The sequence below is a fragment of the Perognathus longimembris genome, chromosome 16 (assembly GCF_023159225.1).
Source record: "Perognathus longimembris pacificus isolate PPM17 chromosome 16, ASM2315922v1, whole genome shotgun sequence".
Classification (NCBI taxonomy): domain Eukaryota; kingdom Metazoa; phylum Chordata; class Mammalia; order Rodentia; family Heteromyidae; genus Perognathus; species Perognathus longimembris.
Genome location: NC_063176.1, coordinates 57,312,567 through 57,337,378, shown reverse-complemented (window position 1 = coordinate 57,337,378; position 24,812 = coordinate 57,312,567). Strand labels below are relative to the sequence as shown.

Genomic DNA, 24,812 nt, shown 5'->3' with positions numbered 1-24,812 from the left:
AAATCTGGGAAGTGTTTTTTTGTTTGTTTGTTTTTTGCCAGTCCTGGGGCTTGAACTCGGGGCCTGAGCACTGTCCCTGGCTTCTTTTTGCTCAAAGCTAGCACTGTAGCTCTTAAGCCACAACACCACTTCTGGCCGTTTTCTGTGTATGTGGTGCTGGGGAATCGAACCCAGGGCCTGTTGTTGCATGTTAGGCTAGCACTCCACCAGGAAGCCACACTCCCAGCCCCCAAAGTGCTTATTTCTCAGTGTTGTGTCACCATGGCAGTCCCTGTGACACCCCGCCCCTACCCACGCCTTCCCAGGAGCTTCAGGTGTCTAGGGAGCTGCTGGGCAGGGCCCAGAGGACAGCGGCCATGTCCGACATTGCCCCGGGCAGACGGCGGTGGCTGTGCGGGCCTGTGCCCTGGCTCTGGCCACAGCCCGGGTGGTGAGGGCCTGGCGCCCTGGCCGGCGAGCTCAGCTGCCCTGCCCGCTTCCTCTCCCTCCGGCAATGGCAAGGCACCCACTCGCCACTGGTACAAAAGAGGGCTTTATTTGTTCAGAGGCACAGGCCATGGAGTGTGGCCCTGGTGGACGAACAGAAACCATGGAGGCTCTGGAGTCGCTGGGGCGCACCCCGGGGCTGGGGGAGGGGGAGGGAGGGGCCCCAGGTGCCCCCGCGGGTCAGGCAGTGGCTCAGCTACTCGGCCTTGAGCATGTGTTCTGGATGCCTCAGCTTCCGTAGGAGGAGGAAGGGGAGCAGGAAGAGCCCGGAGTACAGGGTGAAGCAGAGCTGGGCCCCGGCCAGCCAGTACACTGCGGGGAGACGAGAGCGCTCGCGCGGGCCTGGGGCGGGCAGGGAGGGCTCCGCCCCGCTGGCAGGGCTGAGCGGTGGGCTCGGTGGGCTGGAACTCACCTGAAGCGGCCACCAGCGGCCCCACTGCCCTGGCCAGGGCTCCCAGGCTCCGCAGCGTGCCCATCACCGTGCCCTTCTGCCCTGCTGAGCCTGGGGGCGAGGACGCATCAGCGGCCCGGCCGCCCCCGCCCCGCCCCGCGGGCCCGTTCAGGGAAGGGCGCTTACCATAGCTAGCGACCACGGAGGACAGGCAGGGCACCACGGCTGCTGCGGCTGGCGGGGACAGGGGGAGGGGCGCTGTCACCGGGGGACGCGGAGAGGAGCCACGTCCCCCGGGGAGAGGCCCGAAGGGCACCCCCAGCCCTGGCGGGCCACTCACCGAAGGAGTAGAGCAGCAGCCCCAGGCCCAGCACAGGCAGAGAGCGCCCCCAGCCGATGAGGAGGAAGGCCGGCACCAGCAGCAGCAAGGCCTGCATGGGGACGTCGGCCTCAAGCCCAGCCCCGCCGCCGCCCCGCCCGGCCCCCGGCCCCGCGCGGAGACCCCTACCCGCTTCACAGCTGCCGTTTCCCTGCCAGGGCCGATCCTCCGCGTGTAGCCCCCCTGTATGGCGGCCATGGTGAGGCCGATGAAGAAAAACATCTTGCCCTGCTGCAGGCTGGGAGGCGGAGGGTAAGGGGCCAGCCCCGTGGGCCCCAGCCTCCCTGTAGGATCCAGCCCCCCCCCCCCCCATGGCAGGGCGCATCCTGAGGCAGCCTGCCTGGAGGGGACCCACCTGCTGAACTGGAACCGCTGGTGCGCCAGGAAGCTGAGCGTGTACTCCAGACCCGAGAAGAGGAAGAGGTACAGGAAGTAGGCCAGGCCCAGGCGGCGCAGGCTGCCGAGCTCTGCCGAGGGCGGGGGGGCACAGGTGGGCTGGGGCCATGCGGGGCGGCCGAGGGCGCAACCCCTGCGGGGCGGAGGGGGGCTCCTTACTGTGTGCGGCGGCGGAGCCCTGGCCGTGGCTGACAGCTGAAAAGCGGAGCAGGGCCAGGGGGCTGAGCAGGTTGGCAGCAGAGCGGAAGCCCAGGGCAACGGAGGAGGCCTGTGGGAGGGAGTTCGAGGCCCACCAGTAAGCTCTGGAGGGCGGGGTGACCCCTGCACCATGTAGCGCCCCAGCCCACCAGGCCTCCTGTCCAACTGCCAGGCCGTGGGGGCAGAGGCCCTGGGACACAGGGAGGAATCGTGGCCTCCAAAGCCTCTGGAGGGCAGGTCAGCCTGGGGCACCCGGCCGTCTCTTGACACCCAGACGCAGGTCCCCAGCCCCGGGGTCCGGCCCTACCCGCCAGGCCGTCCCTTGACACCCACAGACGCACGGCCCCAGCCCCGGGGCCCGGCCCTACCCGCTTCTCGGGGGGCAGAGTCTCCGGCAGGAAGCAGAAGATGAGCAGCAGGTCTGAGAGGGCGAAGAGCAGGCTGAGCCAGGGCACCGTCTCGTCAGACAAGGAGGCCCCGAGCATGGGGCCCAGCATGAAGGCCAGGGAGAAGGCCACCCCGATGATGGCCTGCAAAGAAGGCGTCTGTGCTGGGAAGAGAGGCCCGGGCCCCGCTTCCCCCCTCCCCCTCCCCCCCCCCGCCCGGAGCTCACCATGCCTTGTCCGCGCGCAGCGGGGGAGGCCAGGTCAGCCACGACGGTGGTGGAGAGGCTAACGTTCCCTTTGCTGATGCCTCCAATAACCCTGGAGAGCAGGAAGGCCAGGAAGCTTCGAGAAGCAGCCCACACTGCATAAGAGGTGGCTAAACCCATCTGCCAGGAGTGAGGGGCCGGGGGGCAGGTTTGGTCACGTGAGTCCAGGGGAGGACCCCAGGGGAGCGGGCAAAGCCAGGCAACCACCCTCGGGCCCCGCCCTGCCAGGTGCCGTGGCAGCAGCTCCCCCACCCCCTACGCTGGCCGGTAGGAAGAGGACCCCAAAGCTTACCAGGCAGAGCAGCATGACGGGGCGCCTCCCCAGACAGTCGGAGGCCGCCCCGGTGAGGGGAGCCGACAGGAACTGCAGCAGGGAGAAGACCGAGCCTATGAGACCTGGGAGAGACGGGCGCTCAGGGCCAACTCGCGAGCGGAGGGGCTCCACAGGGAGGTGGCCCCGAAAGACGGCGCTGCCAGTTCAAGGAGACCCCTCAGGACGAAGAGGGCCCCCAAGCTGGACCCGCGCCTCACCTCCGAACAGCACGGTGTTGTACCTCCTCTCCGCAGGCATCCCGATGGCGGACGCCAGCCAGTTCACCCTGCGCTGCCAGGAGCCATACAGAGGGTCCTGGCGGGGGAGGGGGAGGTTGGGGGCGTCCGTGGGCCGGTCCCCCTGGGAGGAGCCTCCTGGGGTGGGCGAAGCCCCCAGGAACAGGGTCCCCAGGGGGCAGGGCTCCCGGGTCAGGACGGGGTCCCCAGGGGCAGGGCTCCCGGGTCAGGACGGGGTCCCCAGGGGGCAGGGCTCCCGGGTCAGGACGGGGTCCCCAGGGGCAGGGCTCCCGGGTCAGGACGGGGTCCCCAGGGGCAGGGCTCCCGGGTCAGGACGGGGTCCCCAGGGGGCAGGGCTCCCGGGTCAGGACGGGCTCCCGGGGTCAGGATGGGGTCTCGAGGTCAGGTCGGGGTCTCGGGGTGTGGGGTCAGGACGGGCTCCCGGGGTCAGGTCGGGGTCTCGGGGTGTGGGGTCAGGACGGGCTCCCGGGGTCAGGTCGGGGTCTCGGGGTCCGGGGTCAGGATGGGGTCTCGAGGTCAGGTCGGGGTCTCGGGGTCAGGTCGGGGTCTCGGGGTCTGGGGTCAGGTCGGGGTCTCGGGGTGTGGGGTCAGGACGGGCTCCCGGGGTCAGGTCGGGTCCCGGGGCGGGGCTCACGGCAGCGCGGCCCTGGCCCTCCAGCAGCCGGGGCAGCAGCGGCAGCAGCAGCGTGAAGGCCAGCAGGTCGAGCAGCAAGCCCAGGAAGAGCACGGCCAGCACTCGGCGCTCGGGCGCGGGCTGCGCGCGGATGGGCGGGCGCGGGGTGCAGCCCGGCTCCCCTCGCCATTCCATGGTGGCTCGGCGGCGGCCCCGGCCTGGCGGGCGGACTGGGCCGGTGAGGACTCCCCCGGAACCGGGCACCGACGACCATCCCACCTCGGGGGAGGGGGGGGAACAGTTCCCAGTTCCCGTCGCCCTCCCCGCAGAGAGGAGGCAGCGAGCGCCCGGAAAGGCCCGGCCCCACCCTGCGGGGCGCCGCGCACCCCTCACGGCCGCCGACCCTGCCCGGGGCGCCGAGGGCGGCTCCCCGTGACCGCGCGACTGCGCCCCGGGGCCGGGCGGGCGACCAGGCGCCCCGCCGGGGCCGGAGAACGCGCGTCCGCCCCGCCCCGCGCCGAGCTCCGCCCAGCGGACGAGGCCCCGGCTGCGCTGGACGCCGCCCGCCCGCCGCCGCGGCCCCCCACCCGCGCCCCCCGCACCTGCGGCGGCCACGTGCTCCGGATGGTGGTCGGACAGACCCAAGGAAGGCGGACCGAGCCCAGGGGCTTGGACGGCGCGGGCAGGGCCGGCCACGCCCCGGGAGTGACGACCGCCGCGGCCCGCCTCTTCCGCGGCCCGCCCGCCCGAGTCCCGGCACCCGGGCCTCGCCAGGCCGTCGGGGTCTCTGCAGCTAGGCGAGTTGGGGGGCAGGGCGAGGCCGGGGCCCGCGAACCCCCACGACCCCAGGCGCCTGGAGGAGCCCGGTGCTGAGAACAAGTGACAAGGCGGCCCCCGGCACCCACCCTCCTCCTCGTTACCGCGCCGAACCTCCGGACCCCCAGCCCCGAAGGGCGGCAGGCAGGGCCGGCCCCGCAGAGGGGCCCCGGTGCGCGCCAGGCCCGAGGCTGGCAGCCCCTGCGCGCGGACCGCACTGCCCGGCTCCCCCCAGGGCCTCCATCCCGCCGCCCACGGTGAACCCCTGCAGCAACCGGAAAGGAAGGAAGCCCGCCACAGGGTTCGGGCAGAAAGGTTACTGGGGGAAGGAAGCAAGCTGCCAGCTGCCCAGCCCACACAAGATGGAGGCGTGGGGAGAGGGGAGAGAGGAAGAAGGGAGAGAAAAGATGTGGCCCGGTGGGTCGGATGTGACCTCAGAGGAGGAGGTAGCCGCCTCCAGGTGTGCCAGTTGCCTAGGTAACTCAGGTACTGGGCCCAGACTTACAGGTGGGAGGCATGGGCCCTGGGGGGGGGACCTTACAAAGGCCATGTGCTGCAGGACTGAGCCTGGGCGCGGTGGCGGCCACCTCTCTCCAGTTGGAAGGGGGTGCTGGGCCAGGCGGGCGGGCTGCGGAGAAACAGCCCTTGTGTGGTGCAGAGCACAGCTCGCCTGTGGCCCTGCGCGGTGCCTGCTGTGCTAAAGGTGCCACGCTGCTCATTCTGCGCTGGCATCACCACACTAAACACAAACTCCGGACGTCCCTACCGGCCTCTCGGGTGACACGAGGCGCCCTCTGCACAAACTGCAGTCATGGCTTCAGTCACAGCCAACAATGGGGCTAGCTCTGAGAAGCCACCTAGGCCAGGTGACTCAAAGCAAGGTGTCATCACAGGGTGACACCACTCCTAATTCCGGAAACATTTTTTTTTTTTTTGCCAGTCCTGGGCCTTGGACTCAGGGTCTGAGCACCGTCCCTGGCTTCTTCCCGCTCAAGGCTAGCACTCTGCCACTTGAGCCACAGCGCCGCTTCTGGCCGTTTTTTCTGTATATGTGGTGCTGGGGAATTGAACCTAGGGCCTCGTGTATCCGAGGCTTCTGGCTTTTTGTGTGTATGTGGTGCTGAGAATTCGAACCCAGGGCTTCATGCGTGCTAGGCCCTGTTCCCAGCCCCAGGGAAATGCTGTAACTAGAGCGGACGTGGAGCTGTCCCCCCCACCCTCCGGATTTTGTGTTTTCTCCATATAATGCATCTGAGCTTCAATTCCAATATCGTTTATTTCTTAAACTTTTTCCTCTTCAGCGCCTTCCACTCGCCCTCCTGGGTGGCCAGGCTGTTGAACAGCTGCTTCACCTTCCGCTTTCTTTCTGCGTCCCTAAAACAAACAGGAAGCACATTCCGCGTGTGGCCTCGTTTTCCTTCCCCACCTGCCCTCAGCCCAAGAGGAACGGGGGGGGGGGGGGGGGCGTAGAGGGCAAGCAACGAGCCCACCCAGCTCTGGCCACCCACCGGCGCCGCCCTCACCTTTCCATGATTTCGGCGAGCTGCATGCGGGCGAGGAACTGACTGTCCTTCCTAATTTCCCGGACGGCGCCTTTGAACTCCCGCCTGTGCTTGTGGATCAGCCTCTTCCTTTCCTGCTCCTCCTTGCTGCTGCCCTGTTTGCGCCCGAACTCAAGGCTAGATGGAGAGTGGGTGACAGTGAGGCGGTGGTCACTTGCATGCCCCCTCCAGCGGGAGCCCGCCTCAGCCGTCGGGGAGAGCCCAGCACCCACACTTTGACCAGGCGGGGGGTGAAGAGTTTCAGCGGGACGGGCTTGCTCTTCTCGCACACCAGGGGCTGGTACAGCTGCTGGCGCCCCTCCATTTCCGACAGGATGCTTCGAGACTGCTCCTGCCAAACAAGGCCCACGGGGCTCCCACCGGCACGCCATGGCTGCGGGCCTCGGGCGGCCGGAGCCCAGGCCTCCCCGCCCCCCCGCCCCCCGGGTGAAGTGCTGCGATGGTGAGGGCGCACCGTGGCCGCTGCGGAGGCTGCCGTCCCGCAGGTCCCTTCCGACCCCCGGCGCTGGCGGGGCCACGGCTCACCCAGCGCAGCGCCCCTCCTGCAGTCGCCGTCCTCACAGAGAGGGCGCTCCGCCACGCCCCCCGTGCCCCCCCAGCCCAGCCTCGGAGGGCGCTCCACCATGCCCCCCCATAGCCCGGCCTCGAGGGCACTCCGCCATGCTCCCCCCCACCATGCTGGGGGGGCGTCACCTGCAGCTCCTGGGGGGCGCCACAGCCCGCCGCGTGCTCTGCCAGGAGGGCTCGGAGGGGGCTGGCGATGGCGTGGAAGGACGGCAGGGCGCTGTAGAGCTGCACGCAGCGCTTCAGCAGGGCCAGGCACGCGGCCAGGCAGGACAGCCTGCGGGGCGGGAGGCAGCGTGGGCAGCAGCTCGCTCTACCACGCCAGCCGAGCGGCCGGCTCCCGACTGCCGGGGAGAGCGCTGAGCGGGCAGCATGGCCCCCCCCCCCCCAGCCCGGGGGCCCTGCAGCACAGCTCGGGCGGGCCGCGTCTCCAGCGACTGCGCGTGAGAGCCGGCAGTGGACTGGGAACACGCTGCACGCTTGGGAACTTCCCGCAATTCAGGACACCGCACGGCAGCCCCACGGCCGCGAGCCAGGCCCGGAGGGAAGCCGGCTCACACCGGGCCGCGTCCGCCATCAGGACGAGGCCGCTGCCCGCCGCGGGCCCGGGGCCACACGTACCTGGCATGATTGGCCTCTGCAGCCGGCAGGGCGCGGGACCCCGTGGCCCAGCGCAGGGCGAGGCCTCCTCCGGACCACGTGGCCACGTCCGCCTGGTCCGAGACCACGAGCAGCTCTGCGTTCTTCCCGAGTGCTCGGAAGGGGTGCACCGGAGCGGAACCTGGACCCCAGGGGACAGGACGGGGAGCTGCACGCGGCCGGCGCAGACCCGACAGCTCGCGCCCTGCTCCAGACCACGCCGGGCACCGCGGGCCCGGGCAGAGGGCAGAAGCCTGCAGCCCTCGCCACTCCCGTGGGCCTGCTGCGTCACGTGAGGCTCTCCACACCTGGACCGTGACCGAGACCCACCCGGGACCCGCCGAGGAGGACGGGGGCGAGACAGGGACCGCAGGACAAGAGGCAGCACCGCGAGGTCACGCTCAAGTGTGAGCCGGCCTCCAGGGCCACACGCGTGCGCGCACGTGCACACGCACACTCCTACACCCACACCCCGAGCGCGGCTCTTCATGGCGGGAATGGAGGAGTTGATCTCTTTTCTACTCCATTTGCCAAACTTGCCCTAATAAATATGAATCCCTTAAAAAAGAAAAGTCCCAAGGCCCATCTGCGAGACGCCGCCCAGCAGCTCACCCCGGCTCCGCTCGCTGGGAGTCGCAAGGTAGAGAATGCCAAGAAGGAAGTTCACGAGCTCCGGGATGAACCTCCGAGACAAGGCCACGTAGTCCAGGAAGAGGCAGCACACGAAGAGGCCCTTGACGGCGTCTGCGAGGGTCAGGACGGGGCACTGCGGAGCGGAGGGGGCGCTCACTGCACCACCCGCCCCACGCCACCCACCGAGGGCGTGATCCCAGGACCCAGCCTGCTGCCGTCGAGTCCTCGCCATTCCCAGGGGGAAGGAACCGCAGGAATACGTGTGTGTGAACCCAGGTCAACCTCACCCCCCCCCGCCCCCTGGGGGGCTGGTGGAGGGCGGGGGGGTGGGGGGGAGACCCGAGCTCAGGCCCTCACGGCCGGGGGGCGTATCAGTAGCCTCCCCTGGCCTTTCGGGCTTTTTTGGAAACCAGTTCTCTCTCTCTCTCGCTGTTGCCCGGGCTGGGGGTGGCCCTGTCCCTCGGCCCCGGAGAAGCTGGTACCCCGCATGCCCCGTGCGGGACGAGGCCTTTGCCGGGCAGGGCCCGGGGCACAGGCGGCACAGACCTTGGTGAGCAGCTGACTCATGCACACCAGGGCCGGCGTCACCACGGGGTGCCAGAAGTCAGAGGTCGGGAACAACAGCCCGGCAATCTTCAAATAAACCAGCTGCAAGGAAAGAGGACAAACAACAACTGCTTTACAGGAAGCATCAACCCCACCCACGCCCCTCCCGGGCAACCCAGCACCCAGGCCACCTGAACCCATCTGAACCGAGCGCCGCGCCTGGCACCATGGCCAGAGCCCAGGGCCGGGCCCCACCCGGAAGGAAGCGACAGGGAGGCCCTGGCAGGCAGCACCATCCCGTTCTTGGTTCTGCTCTGAGATGCCTGTGGAGTTAGTTCCCCACCGACTCCACGGGGAGGCATGGTCTCTGCTGCCCAGGGGCCCGGGCCCAGACCCGGCCCCCCCGGCCCTGTCCTGCCAACAGGAGAGCTGCTCCGAAGCAGCCCCGTGGCGGCGGCCGGTCTCCTGCCTGGCAGGGGGCGACGTCCGTCTTCCCAGTAACAAGCGTGGGATTTCCCCTCCACCGAGCCGGGGCCGCCCACGGCTCAGAGGCCTCGCTGGGGACGGAATCCTGGCCAGCGGCCATCGGGCACCCGCGCTCCCCAGGCCCCCACTTCCTTCCCTGTGGACTGGGTCTCCACGCACGCACTGCAGTCACCAGAAGAAGATGGCGCGTGGATTGGCTTTCCCAGTGAGCACTCAAAACACACCGCGCTTTGCCCCAGACTCACTTCTTTGGGTTTCCTGACAGTCCTGGGGCTTGAATCACTTCAACTTTAAAAAATTATCTTTCCAACCTGGAAATTTTATCCAACCAATCAACTCCTCAGAAGCTATACTGCAGCAAGTATTCAAATAAAAACGTTTAAAGCCAGGTGCCGGTGGCTCAGCCTGCAATCCTCGCTACGCAGAGGGCAGATATGAAGATCGCTGCTTGGAGATTCCTCTTCCCAACTGACTACCAAAACACCAGAAATGGCAGGGTGGCTCAAATGATGAGTGCTAGCCCTGATCAACAAAAAAACCAGGCTCAATGACAGTGCCCAGGCCCTGCCTTCAAGCTCCAAGACCAGCACACTCAAAAGAAATTATCCAGAAATGTGCTGGGTACCAAGAGTGCTGGTGCTTGTAATTCTCGCTACTCAGGAGGCTAAGATCGGAAGATACTGGTTTGAAACCAGCCTAGGAAGGAAAATGTGCGACTTACCTCCAATGAACCACCAAAAAGCTGAAAGTGGAGCTGTACACCCTCTTTAAGTGAAAAACGGCGCCTGAATTCAAGCCCCAGTACTTGCATGCGTGCACACACTCACCCACACCTGCCCACACCCACACAGAATCTCCACGTGGGAACAAGCACAGAGAAACGGGGACCAAGCAAAATTAGCTGCTTATGCCGGGCACTGGTGGGCACTGGGGGCTCAGGCCTGTCCTCCTAGCTCCTCAGGAGGCTGAGAGTTGAGGACCACGGTTCAAAGGCACTGCTGCCCTGGCCGGCCCTTCGTCCCATGCCAGTCCCCTGTGATACAGGGCCTGCTTACCACATCGAGCCCCGGAAACACCGTCCGGCCTTTGGTCTCAAGCACTTCTTCCATCTCGTGCATTGCATCTCGGAGAACAAACTTCACGGAGTCGCTTGCAGCTTCAGGAAACATCTGGCAAAGATTGTACAGTGGCCTGCCGAGCAGAAGCATAGATGAGGAAAGGGCGATTCCTGTGGGCTCTTGTGCGGCTGGGCAACTCGGAACCGCAGGCCTCCCGCACCAGGTAAGCTCTTGGCCGCCCCTGGCCTGTCCAGCCCCTCCCCCTCCTGAGAGCAGCTGCACGTCCTGGGCGCAAGGCCACTTCTTTCTAATGGCGCTTTATGAGAGGCAGTCCCGGCACACGAGGGCGCAGGTTCCCACCGGCTGCAGGCTCTGAGCGCGGCGGGCCGCTCACACAGTGTGGGCTGGAAGCACCGTGGGCTGTCCCCGTGCTTCCCGGGGAGGGGGCTTCCACTCACGGCCTTTCCACACCTGCTGGACCCAGGTACCCTGTGCCACCCGGAGCTTGAGGCTTCACTGGTGAGCGAGGCACACAGTAACCGGTGTGTAGCGTGACTCAAGGCTCGGCTGCTGTCAAGTGAGCCGTGTACGCTGCAGAAGGGGCCTGGGCCGCGGCGTCTGGGCACACCGGGCCTCTGTGACCAGGTCTGTGCAGTGAGAGCACACTGTCCGGCTGTGCACTGCTTCTAGGGCACTTTAGCCACCTGCCAGGTTCACATCACTATTTCCTCTGCCCTAATGACTCTAAAACGTGTACACGTGACTCTACAGGAGAAAAATGACCCAGTTCAGCCCCTCGTTCCCGACAACACAAGAACTTTTACTTACACAACCAGTGTATCAATTACTTTAAGGTCCGGGGGGTCATTCACAGCCAAATCGCCGACGTATTCCAAAAGGAAGCCGAACAGCTTCTGTGAGAACATGCATTGGGAGAGCTGTGGCCCGCGCTTTGCGCCGCAGCCCTCCTGACGCCCGCGCTCCGCACCCCAGGGACGCAGCGCCACGCCAGGGCAGAGCTGCGCCTCCCCGCCCAGCACGCACGACGCCGAGGGAGGAGCGTCTTGAAATTGGGGGCAAGCAGCAAAAAGGCAGAAGTGGGGACGTGGCTCAAGTGACAGAGCACCAGCCTTGAGCAGAAGCAGCTACGCAACAAGGTAAGGAGCAGTTCCGGCACGGGGGCAGGACACGGTGGAAGGAAACATTTCCTCTCCCCAGGCACACAGCATGTGCTCTCAGCGTCTGTTAAGCCTCTGCCTCTTTTTTTGGCCAGTCCTGGGCCTTGGACTCAGGGCCTGAGCACTGTCCCTGGCTTCTTTTTGCTCAAGGCTAGCACTCTGCCACTTGAGCCACAGCGCCCCCTCTGGCCGTTTTCTGTATATGTGGTGCTGGGGAATCGAACCCAGGGCCTCGTGTATACAAGGCAGGCACTCTTGCCACTAGGCCATATCCCCAGCCCCTTTTTTAAACCTTTGATGCTGGATTTTTTTGGGGGGTGGAGTGCTGGGGCTGGGGCTTGAACTCAGGGCCTGGGCACTGTCTCTGAGCTTCTTTGCCTGAGCCACAGCGCCACTTCCAGCCCTCTGCGAGTGGTTTACCGGAGGTCCCTGCCTGGGCTGGCTCGGCCTCTGGGTGGCCGCGGGGAGAGGCGCGGGCCGCACGCAGCCGCTCTGCCTGCTCCACGCCGAGTCCTCCCCGGCAGTCACCACGCGACACCAAGTGGCAGCGACGGCCCTGGCCGGAGCCCACGGCCCCTCCAGGCAGCGGTGAACTCCAGGCGGGGGCTGTGGAGCGCCTGCCGGCGCACGTACCTCTAACTTGGCTTTGTTTCCGGCCGCCAGGCTGGGGTGGTTGCACTTGCGGATCCTGTCCACCACCAGCAGCTGCTCTGCGGCGGACCTTCCCGACAGCAGAGCCCTCAGCTCCTCGCAGGACTCGGGGGCTGTGGGGACACAGAGCCCGCCTCACGCTTCCCACCCACAGCGAAGGCACTTCCACCTTCAACAGCGACACTAACACGCACTTCACGTGTGTCGCCCCCATGCCCGCGAGCAGAGCAGCCTGGGACCTGGCCGCTGGAGCGGCACCATGTGACCGAGCCAGGCCCGGGAGCTCGGCGGCAGCCCCGCGCAGCCCTGGCGTCCGGGGGCAGAGCCGCTCTCCACACCCGGACGCCGGGCGTGACAGAGGAGCCGGAGCTCCGCGGTGCCATCCTGAGCGGCGGGTCACTCCAGGGGCCTTGTCTGTGAGACACGTCCGTCACAGGACCACAGAACGGCCTCCTGAAATCGAGGGCACCCCCACGGTGGCAGACACGACCCCCACACCCGACAGAAGCCAGCCTCGCCGACCACGCGTGGAGGCTGCCCACGAGCACAGGAAGACGTTGCTACGAAAGCAAGGCGTGCCTGTGGGCAGCCCGCACAACTACCCACAGCCACGCAACCCAGCCAAACCCAGCCCTGTGCCACCCACAGCAGAGCAGTCACGAGAGACGGCTGTGTGCGGCGCCCAGGCGCACCCTGGTCCCCTCCCCGCATGTGCTGCCCCAGGGAGACCCACGCGCACACGAGAAGCCCTCATCACGGAGGTCTCCGGAAGCGGGAGTGCCCAGTGGCCGGGGTACCTGCAAAGGTATAGGGGAGCTCCGAGCTGCTGGCTTTGCGCGTTTTCTGACGGTTCCGGAGAGGCTGCTGTCGCTCCTGCTCTGGCTTCTCATCGTCATCCTCGCTCTCTCTGTCCGATTCCAGGTCCGAGTGGCTGTCGGGGCCCTCGCTCTCCTCGCTGTCCTCGGGGCCCTCACTCCCTCGGTCCTCATCGCGCTCATCTCCTCTTCCTCGTCCTGGCCACCAGCCTCGCTGCCCTGCTCTTCCTGGACCTTTTCCTCAATATTCATCTTCCCGTCCTGGAAAGAACAGGGGACCCCAGGCATCACGACACGGGGCCGAGACCCCAGCTGGATTAGTGTGCACCCAAACCATCGCCCACATGGTAGCACCCTCCCTACACGGCGCCACAGGGCAACCCCTCAAACTGACAGAGCCTGTCTGGTCTTACTCTCAGGCCTGTTGTACAGTAGCAAAGTGAACAAGGACAGGCTCCTGAGGAGTGCAATACCAGGACTCAGGGACACATTCAGGTTTGCTGGGGGGCTGGGTGGACCCAAGGCCTGGAAGGCCTTGGGGGTCAGAAGTGGTGGCTACAGTGCCCTACCACTGGTCCCCGTGCTAGGAAACAGCAAGTTCCAGCTCCTTTCCCACTACTCCGATAACCCTAGTGTTTTCTGTCAATACCCAGTTTTCCTGGACCCTTTCTTTTTTTTTTGTTTTGTTTTTGTTGCCAGTCCTGGGGCTTGAACTCAAGGCCTGAGCACTGTCCCTGGCTTCTTTCTGCTCAAGGCTAGCATTCTGCCACTTGAGCCACAGCACCACCTCTGGCCATTTTCTATATATGTGGTGCTGGGGAATTGAACCCAGGGCTTCATGTATACGAGGCAAGCTCTTTACCACTAGGCCATATCCCAAGCCCATAGACCCTTTCTTAAAACACCAAATCTGCCTGTTTTTCTGCCCTTAGGGTTGACTGATAGAGTCTGAAAGAAGACTAGACTTTATAAGTTTTGTGAATTAAAAACCACTAGAACTGGGCATTGGTGGCTCACTTCTAGAATCCTAATGACTCAGAAGGCTCAGCTTTGTGGCACACAGAAGCCAACACAGGCAGGAAAGCCTGAGACTCTTACCTCCAATCAATCACTCCACACCTACCCGCCCCCCAAAAAAGGCTGGATGTGGAGCTGTGGCTCAAGCAATAGAACACAAGCCATAAGTAAAAAAGCTCAGGACAGTGCGCAGGCCCTGAGCTCAAGCCTCAGGACTGGCAACACCCCCATCCCCCGCAAAAAAATAAAAACACAAAAGACCAACAACCTACATCACTAGGCTGATGTCTACAATCCCAGCTACCTAGGAGGTAGAGATCAGGAGGCCTACAGTTTGAGACCAACTCTGGCAAAAAAAAAAAATTAAATTCCCATCCGAAATGAACCACATCCATGAATTCCAATATGCTTTGGGACGAAAAAGAAAATGAAGCCAAGCACCTCACCTTGTAAGAAAGCAAACGTCTATCATCCTTATCTAGTATGAAGCCATCGTTCAAATCGTCAGCTGACAGATGCTTTGGTTTCTTCACACTTTCAACCTCGTCCTTGGCAAGCATTCTCCGGAGTCTTTCAGCCTAAGCAGGAAGGAGAGACGCCACACAGCGCAGCCACTGAGTGCGTGACAAGGAAGCCCGCGCGCCACGCGGCCTCACGGCCTGCTCTCTGCCCGAGTCTTCAAACACACAATACCACACGGGCATTCTTGGAAGACGTCCTTACTTAACAAACTGTTAAGCCTTAGGACAGAAGTACTCCCCAGCCACAGAGAAGGGAAGTGTCCTCCACCCAGCCCCCAGCAGCGCTGCACGCAGAGCAGCGGTACAAGGCAGGCCAGAAGCACCGGCCACACCCACAGCTGTGGAATAGCCCTGTGATCTTGTTTAAGCGCAACGGGATTAAAAGTACTCCAGTACATAGGAAAGTCAAGAAAGCACTGCCCTCCCTATAGGGTTAGCAGCGATTATGGAGGAGAGGAATGACAAAGAATGTTCATTTTTGATTTGGCATACTTGCGTCTATCTGCATTTTACTTATTTTTATAATCAGAAATAAAGGTATTTACAATTGAAATAATCACTTCAAACACAGTGCAGCTTCATTCCATCTTTCAAAATAATGCCAAAAAAGCCTATAAGAGAAAGGCAGCAACCAGCCTCACAAAGGGAAGCAAGCCCCCTCCATACCTCCAGTTTCTTGAGCCGCTCTTGCTCCTCCTTTGCCAGTTCCTCCTCCGTTTTCATCCGGTTAGAAGGCTGGGCCTTCATTTCAAAGCCAAGCTCACGAACCATCATGTCATAAGCATCGGGCTAGGGTGAAAAGAACACACTTCTCATTTCTAATACCTTCTTTTGGTACTGGTACCAGAGTTTAAATTCAGAGCCTCACAATCTCACTCTTGGGGCTTTTTTTGTGAACCAGGCCTCTAATATGTTTTTTTAAAGAAGCCAGACACTCAAGTAACTTTAGTGATTAAACTCAAGTAAGGAAGCTGAATCATTTAGTTATAATATAAACCTTGAGTGATAATGATTCTTCTCTTTTTTATATACAAAAAAAAACCATACAGGCAGCATGGAATGAAAGAGTCTAATAAAGGCTGGACACCATTCTGAACAACCTATACCACATCTAAGTCTTTTCTTCTGCAGAGGAAGTTATCCTAAGCAGCCTGAAGACTGAGAAAAGGTGGTCACTTTAGTGGCAGGGATTCACAAACTCTTTTGCTCCTAGAAAATTCTTCCCAAAATGTATTGCTTTTGCAAAAATAAGCACCAGTCATCTTAACATTAAGCCCCAACATGGAAATGATGTAAAATAATAGCAGATACACGGATGGCCAGATGATAGTATAATCTTGAGACCCTAGGGTTTACCTGGAATCCAGCCAAACCAGTGTTATCACTTACAAAAAGTCACACAAAACTTCTGCGGTGGGAAATAGCTTAGAAAAGGAAGTCATGTATATTAATTACACATACTATGCATCGATTTGCAAATATGTAAGAAGCAAGTTTAAAGACCTGAATCCTATGCCTGCACCCAAACACGACAAATACTGTCTTCACCGAAACAACTCTGGATCTGCTTCTATCTCAGTTCACCAATACGAGACAATTGGTTAGCAAGGCTCCACTGAAAGCCCGCCCTCCCAGGAAGGAAGCCGGACGAGATCTGGCCACAGAAGGAGCGGCAGCAGCTCCTCCAGTTCTCACCTTGGGCTTCTCCTTCTTCTCTCGGCTCTCTGACTTGGGAGTTTTGTGTGACAGGAGGGGCTGGATTTCCTTCCAGTCCTGGTCCAGCTTCTCCGTGAGCTCAAGGGCATCTTCTCGCTGGGCCTGTCTTTCCCTCTGGGGGAAACAAACAATAGACACACACAATACACCATCACTGCCGAACGTCAACCGAGTGGCCCAATGTGTGCAAGAACACACAGGAAATCCCTCGTTCACAGCTGTCACTGCAGGGCACTGAGTAGTGGTATTCTGCAAATCTTGATATGTGTTGAACAACAACCACAAAACCATCACACCTGTATGTTTAATGAGACAAGATATTCCTATTCAAAATAACCCATATGAAATATTAAATGCAGCCTAAAAACGTGAAGGGACAAAAGCTTCAGCACATACTGTGAATGTGCCTTTGGCTGCGACTTCGCACATGCAGGACACCAACCAACCCACCTTCTCTTGCTTTGACTTTGCAATGAGCTCTTCGATCAGTTCTTTCCGAGACTTGGGTTTGCTGTCCTCCTCACCGTCCGGAGTGGTCCTCCTGTCCAGGAGCCGGGGCCCTCCTCCAAAGTGGGCAGCAGTCAGCTCGGCTGCGGACCAACAGCAGAAAACACCACTGTAAAGCAGTCCCCGGCGCCATAAACTCTCTGGAGGTACTCCGCAACACTTCGCCAAGGCACTCTCAAGAATTCCCACCCAAGAAGTTCTCACTCGAAACCAAGGCAGGAGACCAGGGAGAGACAGTGGTCACCAAGGGACGCCTACCCCAAGCTGCTCCAAGAAAACCCAAGACCCTAAGTCTAAGAACCTAAAAGACTGTTACACCCAGGAAAAAGGAGAAGTAGGGTCGCAGAGGAAAAAGTGTGGACTAGCCGTGTGGCATGTTCCCACACTATATGGACTGGGAATGTGGCTCAAATGGTAAAACACATGTACAGGACCCTGAGTTCAAGCCCTAGTATGGGGGTGAGGTGTGGGGGGGGAGCCCACGGTCCCTTAGCAGTGCACAAGTTCAAAAGAAAAACATTTGCAGAATCACCAAATGTGAAACAGAAAATAATTATTAGAAAAAAAAATAACCACAATTGGGGCTGGGAATATGGCCTAGTGGTAGAGTGCTGGTCTCGTATGCATGAAGCCCTGGGTTCAGTTCCTCAGCACCACATATACAGAAAAAGCCAGAAGTGGCGCTGTGGCTCAAGTGGTAGAGTGCTAGCCTTGAGCACAAAGAAGCCAGGGACAGCGCTCAGGCCCTGAGTTCAAGCCCCAGGACTGGCAAAAACCAAAACAAAACAAGAAAACCACAATTTCTCGGAAGAGTAAACAGACTCAGAGGTGACATGATTTGCCCAGAACGTTGCTGACCCAGCTGAGGCCTCATGAGTGCTAGGCTTGCAGGCCTTGGAACGTCAAGGCCTCCTGCAGCCTTGCAGGGATTCTGGCGTCACTCCCACCATGCTCCCGCCTCTCAGACTGCACTTCTGGTGTGAACTGCCACCCGGCGCCCGCGGGCGGAGAAGCAGAACCTCTCCATGAATGTGCGTTTATGTTTTGCTTTTGGTGCCAGTTCTGGGGCTTGAACTCAGCTCAGGACTTCAAGCTCTCACTTGGCTTTTTCATTCAAGACTGGCCCTCTACCAATTGAGCCACACCTCCACATCTAGCTTTTTGCTGGCTAACTGGAGATGACAGTCTCTCAGGCTGGCATTGAACCGTGATCCTCAGATCTCTGAGTAAGATTACAGGTGTGAACCACAATCTTGATCAATGAAATGTACACAGAGAAAGGTTCAGAAGAGAAAACTAGCCATTCCTGACTTGAAGCTTAGGCAGTCAGTGTTCTACTCCACGTATCCTCAAATAGAAAGCTGGCCTGATCTGGTCTGATGCCTTGGGCTATCTCTTAATTCCTAAGCTTCTTGCCTCCTGGATGAACTAACTAGATACACAAGGTAGGGAAAATGCCTTCACTGTTTAGGCACTGAAAAAACAAAAGGCTTTCAGTCCATTGATTTTAGTTCTGTACAGCTTTGTTCTGAAGATACCAGAAAATGGGACACACCTTTAACTTACAAAGAATGCAAACTAGTTTGCATTATGCTTGCAACTTTATAAACAGTAACTAAGGTTATTAGATTTGAAGTAATTCCTCATTTCACTGGTTATTAGTATCTAAAAAGGCCTCAATTTAATCAGTTATTATCTACAGCAACTCAATATCAGTTCCACATGAAAGTTCTGTAACAGCCACCAGGAGAAAGAAAAAAAACAAATAAAGGATCTGGAGGCAAGGCTCAAGTGATAGAGCACCTGCTTTGCAAGCAAAGCTGTGAGTACTGCCAGAACAAACAAACAAAAGCCAAAAAAATACATAAATAACATTTATCAGTAGATAAGAATTTGTAAAATGGTAAGAGGTAAAGCAAAGCAGTTTAGTACAAAGGAGGTGCTGTTCCCCAGGTCAGTCACGTGGGCTTCACCACAGCTCTGACTGCATTTCTAGGAGTTCATTGGTAAATGAGTCACTGTAATGTTCAAAAGTGAAACTCAATATTAAGGGGCTTTTTCAGCACCCGACTCCATCTTAAACCGCCAACGCAGGCAGAACTGATCAGGTGAACCTGGTGTGCAGAGTCATTCCTGAGGCCTCCCAGGGAGAGCAGAGGGCCTGCAGGCACGGACCAGCCCTGCTCGAGCCTCCCCCCCCCCCCTTACCAGACAGGGCTCCTCGCTCTTCAGTGTCACTGTCACTGTCCACGATGTCATTGTGTTTCTCGATGTCGGCCAGAGACTGGCCGTAGTGAGTTAATTCTTCATCTTCATTCAGGTTGTAGATGTTTTTTTTCTCATGTTGTCGCTGAGAGAAGAGGGGGGAGGAAATCACGTTCCTGAAATAACCATTTACCCTCCAGCAAAATACAGTTTTTTTCCCCACTGAAATATGACAATGTAGATAAAATAGGTTTAAGATTATCTTGGATCATTTGAACAATTCAGATATAATCAGAACTCACAGAGAAACTTAAAAAAATTTTTTGCTGGTGGAACAGGGATTTGAACTCAGGGCCTTGTACTAGATAGGCAAGGGTTCTACTGTTTCAGGCACACCCCTAGCCCTATTTTACTTTACTCTTCAGATAGGGTCTTTTGTTAAGTGGGCATGGACGGCAGTCCTATTTATGCCTCCCATGTGGCTTGAATGGCAGGCATGCTCTACCATGCCCAGCTTATTGGCTGAGGGCCTTGCTAACTTTTTCCCAGGTTAGGCTAGAACCACAATTCTCCCTCACGAACAGTTGGGATTATAGGTATGCCCCACCATGCGAGTTCACAGAGGGGAATTCTTCAAAAAAAATCAATGGTCAGCTAGGTGTTGGTACACGCCTGTAATCCTAGCTACTCAAGAGACTGAGATCTGAAGATTATGTTCCAAAACCAACGAGAGGGCTGGGAATGTGGCTCAGCGGCAGAGTGCTCGCTTAGCATGCATGAAGCCCAAGGTTCAATTCCTCAGTGCCACATAAACAGAAAAGGCTCTGGAAGTGGCGCTGTGGCTCAAGTGATTGAGTACCAGATTTGAGCAAATAAGCCAAAGAAGAGCTGAAGGTCCTTAATATAAGCCTCCGTAACCAGCAACCAAAAAATAAAGTTATCAATACACTCAACTAAGCTCAGTAAATCAAGTGGTCTTTGGAAAATCATGTGGTCCTTCCACACTAGCAACATTCCTCCATCTACTTGCCCTTCAGCTGACAAAGCTAGTTACCACTTAGTCAAGAACACCAGATTTCTTACTGTCATTTGCTCTGGGTAAGACATCTCTCCACCTAGTAATTTTTCCATTAGTTCCACTGGCCTAACCAGGCTGGGTACAGAGAGCACTGGAGAGCTACTACCCACCCCGCCCCCCGCCCCGGTGAGCAAAGATCCCACACACTGTGCAAGAACAAGTAACAGCAGCTTTCTCCTTGGGCTGGGTAAACTTGACAACAGACATTCCCCCATTTTTCCCCATACCTGTTGTTCCAGTGCAAATCTCTTCATCATCTTTTCCTCTGGGCTTATTTTGCTATTGTACTCGCCAAAGCGTTTATCTGTAAATACATTGGACTTATCTCTTTCTTTATACTCCTTTAGTAAAGTCTGGGTACGCTGAAAAATAGATCAGAAATAAGGGTCACAAAAATATCTGCAATCTCTTACTAACTGGGACATGGGTATGGTGTACATTTAAAATTTCAGAGTTTGGGCTGGGGATATGGCCTAGTGGCAATAGTGCTTGCCTCGTATATATGAGTTCAATTCCCCAGCACCACATATACAGAAAATGGCCAGAAGTGGCGCTGTGGCTCAAGTGGCAGAGTGCTAGCCTTGAGCAAAAAGAAGCCAGGGACAGTGCTCAGGCCCTGAGTCCAAGCCCCAGGACTGGCAAAAAAAAAAAAAAAAAAAAAAAAAAGTAGGCCAGGTGCCAGGGCTCACACCTGTAATCCTAGCTACTCAGGAGACTGAGATCTGAGGATCACAGTTCAAAGCCAGCCTGGGTAGGAATGTCTGTGAGACTCTTATCTCCAATTAACCACTAGAAACTGGAAGTGGCTCAAAGTGGTAGAGTGCTAGATTTGAGCAGAAGAGCTCAGGGACAGCGCCCAGGCCAGAGTTCAAGCCCCACAACCAACAACAACAACAACAAAAATAATAAGAAAAGAAAAAGAAAGTAGATGTCAATGAAATCATAATAAGCTATACCCTGTGTTGTTAAAGTTCACACATAGCCTGTTTCTGTCCACACAGGCTTTCTGTAGTAAGGAAAGACCTTGAAGAGAAAAATCCACTCAGTCTTAATGACAACAGGATAATGATTTCCACTGTAGCATTGTCAGGGCTGAAGACACCTTTTCTAAATGCAACAGTTGCCTTACAATTTAAGAGTTAAATGTTTACTTTGGGCATGAATCACTTAGGAAAATAGAGAAAATTCAGACCCCTTCCATCATGGGAAGAGGTTATTTCCATTTCTAGGAAATGTATAATTGTATTTTTGTGTGTGATGCAAGGTCATAGAAGTTTAACAAGTGGGAGCATAGAAAATCAAGAGAAGCAGTATTTTAAAGCATATGATTCAAGAACTTACAGCGAGGATCAAATTACTGGGTATTCTCCCAGCAGCAAGGAAGAAGTTTATTATTATATTCAAAAGTTGGTTATCCCCTTAAGGTTGAATTCTGTAGAGCAAGGAGATGATGTGGGGAGCAGAAAATGGCTGTCACTACTGAGACCTGAAAGGATTTTCTTAGAACTGATGTTCAATGCAGAAACTGTCTAAGAGGAGTTTGAATGCCAACCAGATGTTAGGAACTGGTGCGAAATCCTAACAGAAAACCAGCGGACGATCCAATTCAGTGACTTTGTAAGCCAGCCGACACTTTGGTAGGTGATCTGAATGTTTCTCGGGTCCTCCGGGGATTCCTGGGTACACTGAACTTGGTGTCCACGAGGCCCACACCAGCTACCCAGTGGGAGAGGGGCATCTCATCGGGGCCTCCCGTCACTGACCCCAGGGCACCGTCTGCACCTCGGTACTCACAGGAGCCTGGGAGCCAGTCCACAGAGTGGAGCCCCACCAACGTCACGCCCCGCCTGGCCGGCCAGGCCTCTCTCTGGAAGGTGCATCGATCTCTGTGGCAGAGCCAGAAGGGCAGGGAAGACTGAGCGTCCCATTTCAGTTGCCTACCAAGTGACCCGGAGACGTGCCTCGGGAGAGACATCGGCCTCTACAGGGGACCCCCAGTGGCCCGGGGGTGGGGGCCCCTGCGACGCAGACCCCACCTCCACCTCGGCCCGGAGCGCACGTGAGCGCCGGACCCCGTGGCGGTCCCCACCTTCCCGGCGAGAGGGGCCCGGCGCGGGCCGGGGGCGGCGGCGCCCGCTCACCTTCCGGATGGCGCGCGCGCGGGCCACGCCGGGCAGCCCCACGTCGTGTCGCGTCTTGCGGCCCAGGACCTGGAACTTCTGCCGGTTGACTTTCACCTCGAACGGGTTGGGGTTCGCCTTCGCCGGGGCTCCGCGCGCCCCCGCCGGCGCCGGGGCCCGCCGCCGCGCCCCGGCCCGCCGGGCCTTCCCCATGGCGGGCGCACACCACGCCGCGCCGGAGCGCCGGAGCCCCCGGGCTGCGAGGCCGGGCGCGAGGCGCCGAGAGCGAGAAGGCGCGACGCGGCAAGGACGGCGGCCGGTCACCGGGGCGCACGCGCGCGGGTCGAGGGCGCCGCCGCGGTCGCCGAGCCCGCTCCCCGACCGCGCGCCGCCACACGCCGCCGGACCCGCTCGGCCGCGGCGCCCGCTGGCGGAGTGACTACAACTCCCAGCAGGCCTTGCGCGCGCGGCCGCCCGGCGCGAGGGCTTCTGGGAGCCGCGGGGCCGCGCGCGGCGGCGCAGCCTCCTCTGGCGCCGCGGCGACGGGAGCGCTCGGGCGGCCTCTCCCGGACAGCCGTTGGCCGGGGCCGGGCCGCGGTGCGAGCCGCGGGACGCGGCGGCGGCGCCCCGGATCTCGGGTCCCCCCGTGCGGCGGGCGGGGCGGCCGAGGTCCGGGGCCGGCGGCGCCCGGGCGCTGAGGGCGTCGTTACGCGAGCTGGGCCGGGGCGATGGGGCGCAGAGGTGCGCGAGCGACCGCGAGGCGGCGGCGGTGACAGCGGCTGAGCCCCGCGCCGCGCGCCCCCCGTGCTCCCCGCGCTCCCCGCGCCCCCCGGGCCCCGCCCGCTCCCCGGCGGGGGCCGGCCGCGAGGCCTCCCGCGCCCGGCCCGCGCGCCGACGCCGGCGCCGGCGCCCCTGGTGGCAGTGGTGGCAACGCGGGGGGCGGCGGCGGCGGCGGCGGCGGCGGCGGAAGCCGCGGTCCCCGAGGTCCTTCCCGGGGCCCGACGAGGAACGCTGGAAGGCCGCGGCGGTGGCCTCGTTTCTCCCCAAGCCCCGGAGGCCCGGGCTCCACAGAACCCATCGGAGGCAGCGGGCCATGGAGCTGGAGAACATCACGGCCAACACGCAGCTGCTGAAAGCGCGGCAAGGTGCGTGCGGGGCGGGCGCTGCCGCCTGGGAACCCCGGGGACCCCGCCCACCCCGGGACCGGCCCCTGGGGAGCCTGTCCACTCGGGGACCGGGGACCCCGCGGGCCCCTGGGGAGCCCGCCCACCGCGGGACCGGGGACCCCGCGGGCCCCCGGGGAGCCCGCCGACCCCGGGACCGGAGACCCCGCGGTCCCCCGGGGAGCCCGCCCACCCCGGGACCGGAGACCCCGCGGTCCCCCGGGGAGCCTGCCCACCCCGGGACCGGCCCCTGGGGAGCCTGTCCACTCGGGGACCGGGGACCCCGCGGGCCTCTGGGGCCCCTGGTAGCCTGCAGCCGGCCGAGTTCACGGGCCCGGAGCCACCCGTCATTGGGTGGCCCACCCGGCTGCCAGCTCGCATACTTAACGGTAATTTTGGAGACGTGGGGAGTGCACCCCCTGGGGCCTCCGAGGTTGGGAAGCGGCTGCTGCGGAAACACCAGGGCGCTGAAGTTTCACATCTTTGTCCTTTCTATCCCCTCCCCTCACCAGCGCCACTTGTGTCCTCTGTTTTTTGTGAGGGAAGAGCTTAAGGGAAATAAGTGGCTTCTCTGGATCGGAAACATTGCACAGGGATGCCTAAAGTGACAGCGAGTGGCGCCCAGAGTTAGATGTCAGAGTTAGGGCTTGGGAAGGCCTGCGGTTAAAAAGCAGAGGGCGGAGAAGGTGCAGCTCAGTGGTACAGCAAGTGCTGGTGTCCTGCAAAACACCAGGGAGGGCGGGAGAGAGGAAGGGAGGGAGGGAAGGAAGGACAAAAAACAAGGTTTTGTGCACTGCTACCTAATTTTGAACAGAATCGTGGTGGCAACTGTGGTGGTGTGGAAAGATGGACCTCCGAGCACACACACTGTCTTCACTTCTCTCGGGAGAACATAGGCTGTGACTTCTCCCTGAATTCCAAAATGGCTATGAAAGGGCATCATCCTTGTTGGGAATCAGGATCAGACCAGGTTTTGGTCTGTGCTTGTTTTTTCTCCTCTGCCTTTATATCTGGGTATAGTGTACAAAAAAGGTACTTTTTTTTGAAGCAGACTTTAAGCAAATCAGACCTTTTCTTTTTTGGTAGTACTGGAGTATGAATTCAGAATTTCATGCTTCCCAAGCAGATACTGTTGTTTGAATCACTCCTCCAGCCTTTTCTGTATAGTTTACTTTGAGATAGGGTTTACACTTCTTGCTGCAGCTGGATTAACACGTCTACCCTGTTGTGTCCAGCTGTTAGTTAAGATGAGGGTCTTGTAGACGTTGTGCCTGAACTCCCCTTGAAACCCGATATGCCCAATTTTAGGATTACGGATGTTATCCATAGCACCTGATTTAGACTTCATTATAGTGCTGCAGAGGTTAGAGAATGAGATAGACATAAATGTTTGTTAAATGCTAAATAATACCAGTATTTTCTTCCACTAAAAAGCCTAAGATGGGCTGGGGATATGGCCTAGTGGCAAGAGTGCCTGCCTCATATACATGAGGCCCTGGGTTCGGTTCCCCAGCACTACATATACAGAAAATGGCCAGACGTGGCGCTGTGGCTCAAGTGGCAGAGTGCTAGCCTTGAGCAAAAAAGAAGCCAGGGACAGTGCTCAGGCCCTGAGTCCAAGCCCCAGGACTGGCAAAAAAAAAAAAAGCCTAAGATGACAGTGGTAGCTCCAAATGAATTTTTATTTTTGTACTTCATAGTGTGTGATTCCTCTGTTTAGAGTCACTAGCTGAAATTTGATTATTCAAAGAAGAATTGAATATGAAATATTTGAAATATATGGATACATGGACACAGTCTGAATCTTGGTGATAATTTAAGGCTGTTTTCCCAAGTTGACAACTGTGTTTAT

The 24,812-nt window shown here is 59.5% G+C and overlaps 3 protein-coding genes across 12 annotated transcripts in view; 1 reads left to right on the top strand and 2 right to left on the bottom strand.

Annotated features, from left to right (window-relative positions):
- Positions 1 to 513: 513 nt before the first annotated feature.
- On the bottom strand, positions 514 to 4,373 carry Mfsd10 (major facilitator superfamily domain containing 10). 2 transcript variants are annotated; one of them, XM_048364207.1, is made up of 13 exons: positions 4,287 to 4,373; positions 3,707 to 3,909; positions 3,034 to 3,130; positions 2,795 to 2,898; positions 2,464 to 2,622; positions 2,219 to 2,380; positions 1,812 to 1,920; positions 1,612 to 1,723; positions 1,386 to 1,494; positions 1,218 to 1,308; positions 1,064 to 1,111; positions 899 to 988; positions 514 to 798 (listed from the first exon to the last, which is right to left on the bottom strand). In XM_048364207.1, the coding sequence occupies exons 2-13, from the start codon at positions 3,878 to 3,880 to the stop codon at positions 683 to 685; spliced, it is 1,371 nt and encodes a 456-aa protein (XP_048220164.1). In that variant the 5' UTR covers positions 3,881 to 3,909; positions 4,287 to 4,373; the 3' UTR covers positions 514 to 682. The 2 variants fall into 2 exon arrangements, with proteins under 2 accessions (XP_048220164.1, XP_048220163.1); XM_048364206.1 differs by having other exon boundaries at positions 3,707 to 3,903; positions 4,288 to 4,373.
- Positions 4,374 to 5,758: 1,385 nt separating this feature from the next.
- On the bottom strand, positions 5,759 to 22,156 carry Nop14 (NOP14 nucleolar protein). Its single transcript, XM_048364205.1, is given in 19 exon segments — positions 5,759 to 5,875; positions 6,025 to 6,180; positions 6,276 to 6,394; positions 6,757 to 6,904; positions 7,249 to 7,408; positions 7,879 to 8,032; positions 8,446 to 8,547; positions 9,987 to 10,122; positions 10,818 to 10,903; positions 11,801 to 11,931; positions 12,616 to 12,816; positions 12,819 to 12,894; positions 14,097 to 14,228; positions 14,838 to 14,960; positions 15,867 to 16,001; positions 16,338 to 16,477; positions 18,603 to 18,744; positions 19,905 to 20,039; positions 21,819 to 22,156. Coding segments are annotated over 19 exon segments (2,568 nt in total). The 5' UTR covers positions 22,011 to 22,156; the 3' UTR covers positions 5,759 to 5,775.
- Positions 22,157 to 22,713: 557 nt separating this feature from the next.
- The window catches only part of Grk4 (G protein-coupled receptor kinase 4), a 42,022-nt gene continuing 39,923 nt past the window's right edge, over positions 22,714 to 24,812 (top strand). For 3 of the 9 annotated variants that reach the window (XR_007213524.1, XR_007213525.1, XM_048364015.1), the window contains exon 1: positions 22,714 to 22,942. Coding sequence is in view for 5 of the 9 variants with exons in the window: in XM_048364015.1 (XP_048219972.1) it covers positions 22,891 to 22,942 (52 nt within the window). In the remaining 4 variants the exon portion in view is untranslated. Of the gene's footprint in view, positions 22,943 to 23,725; positions 23,937 to 24,812 lie in introns of those variants that run through there. The other 6 variants (XM_048364014.1, XM_048364008.1, XM_048364012.1 and 3 more) reach the window with 5 other exon arrangements.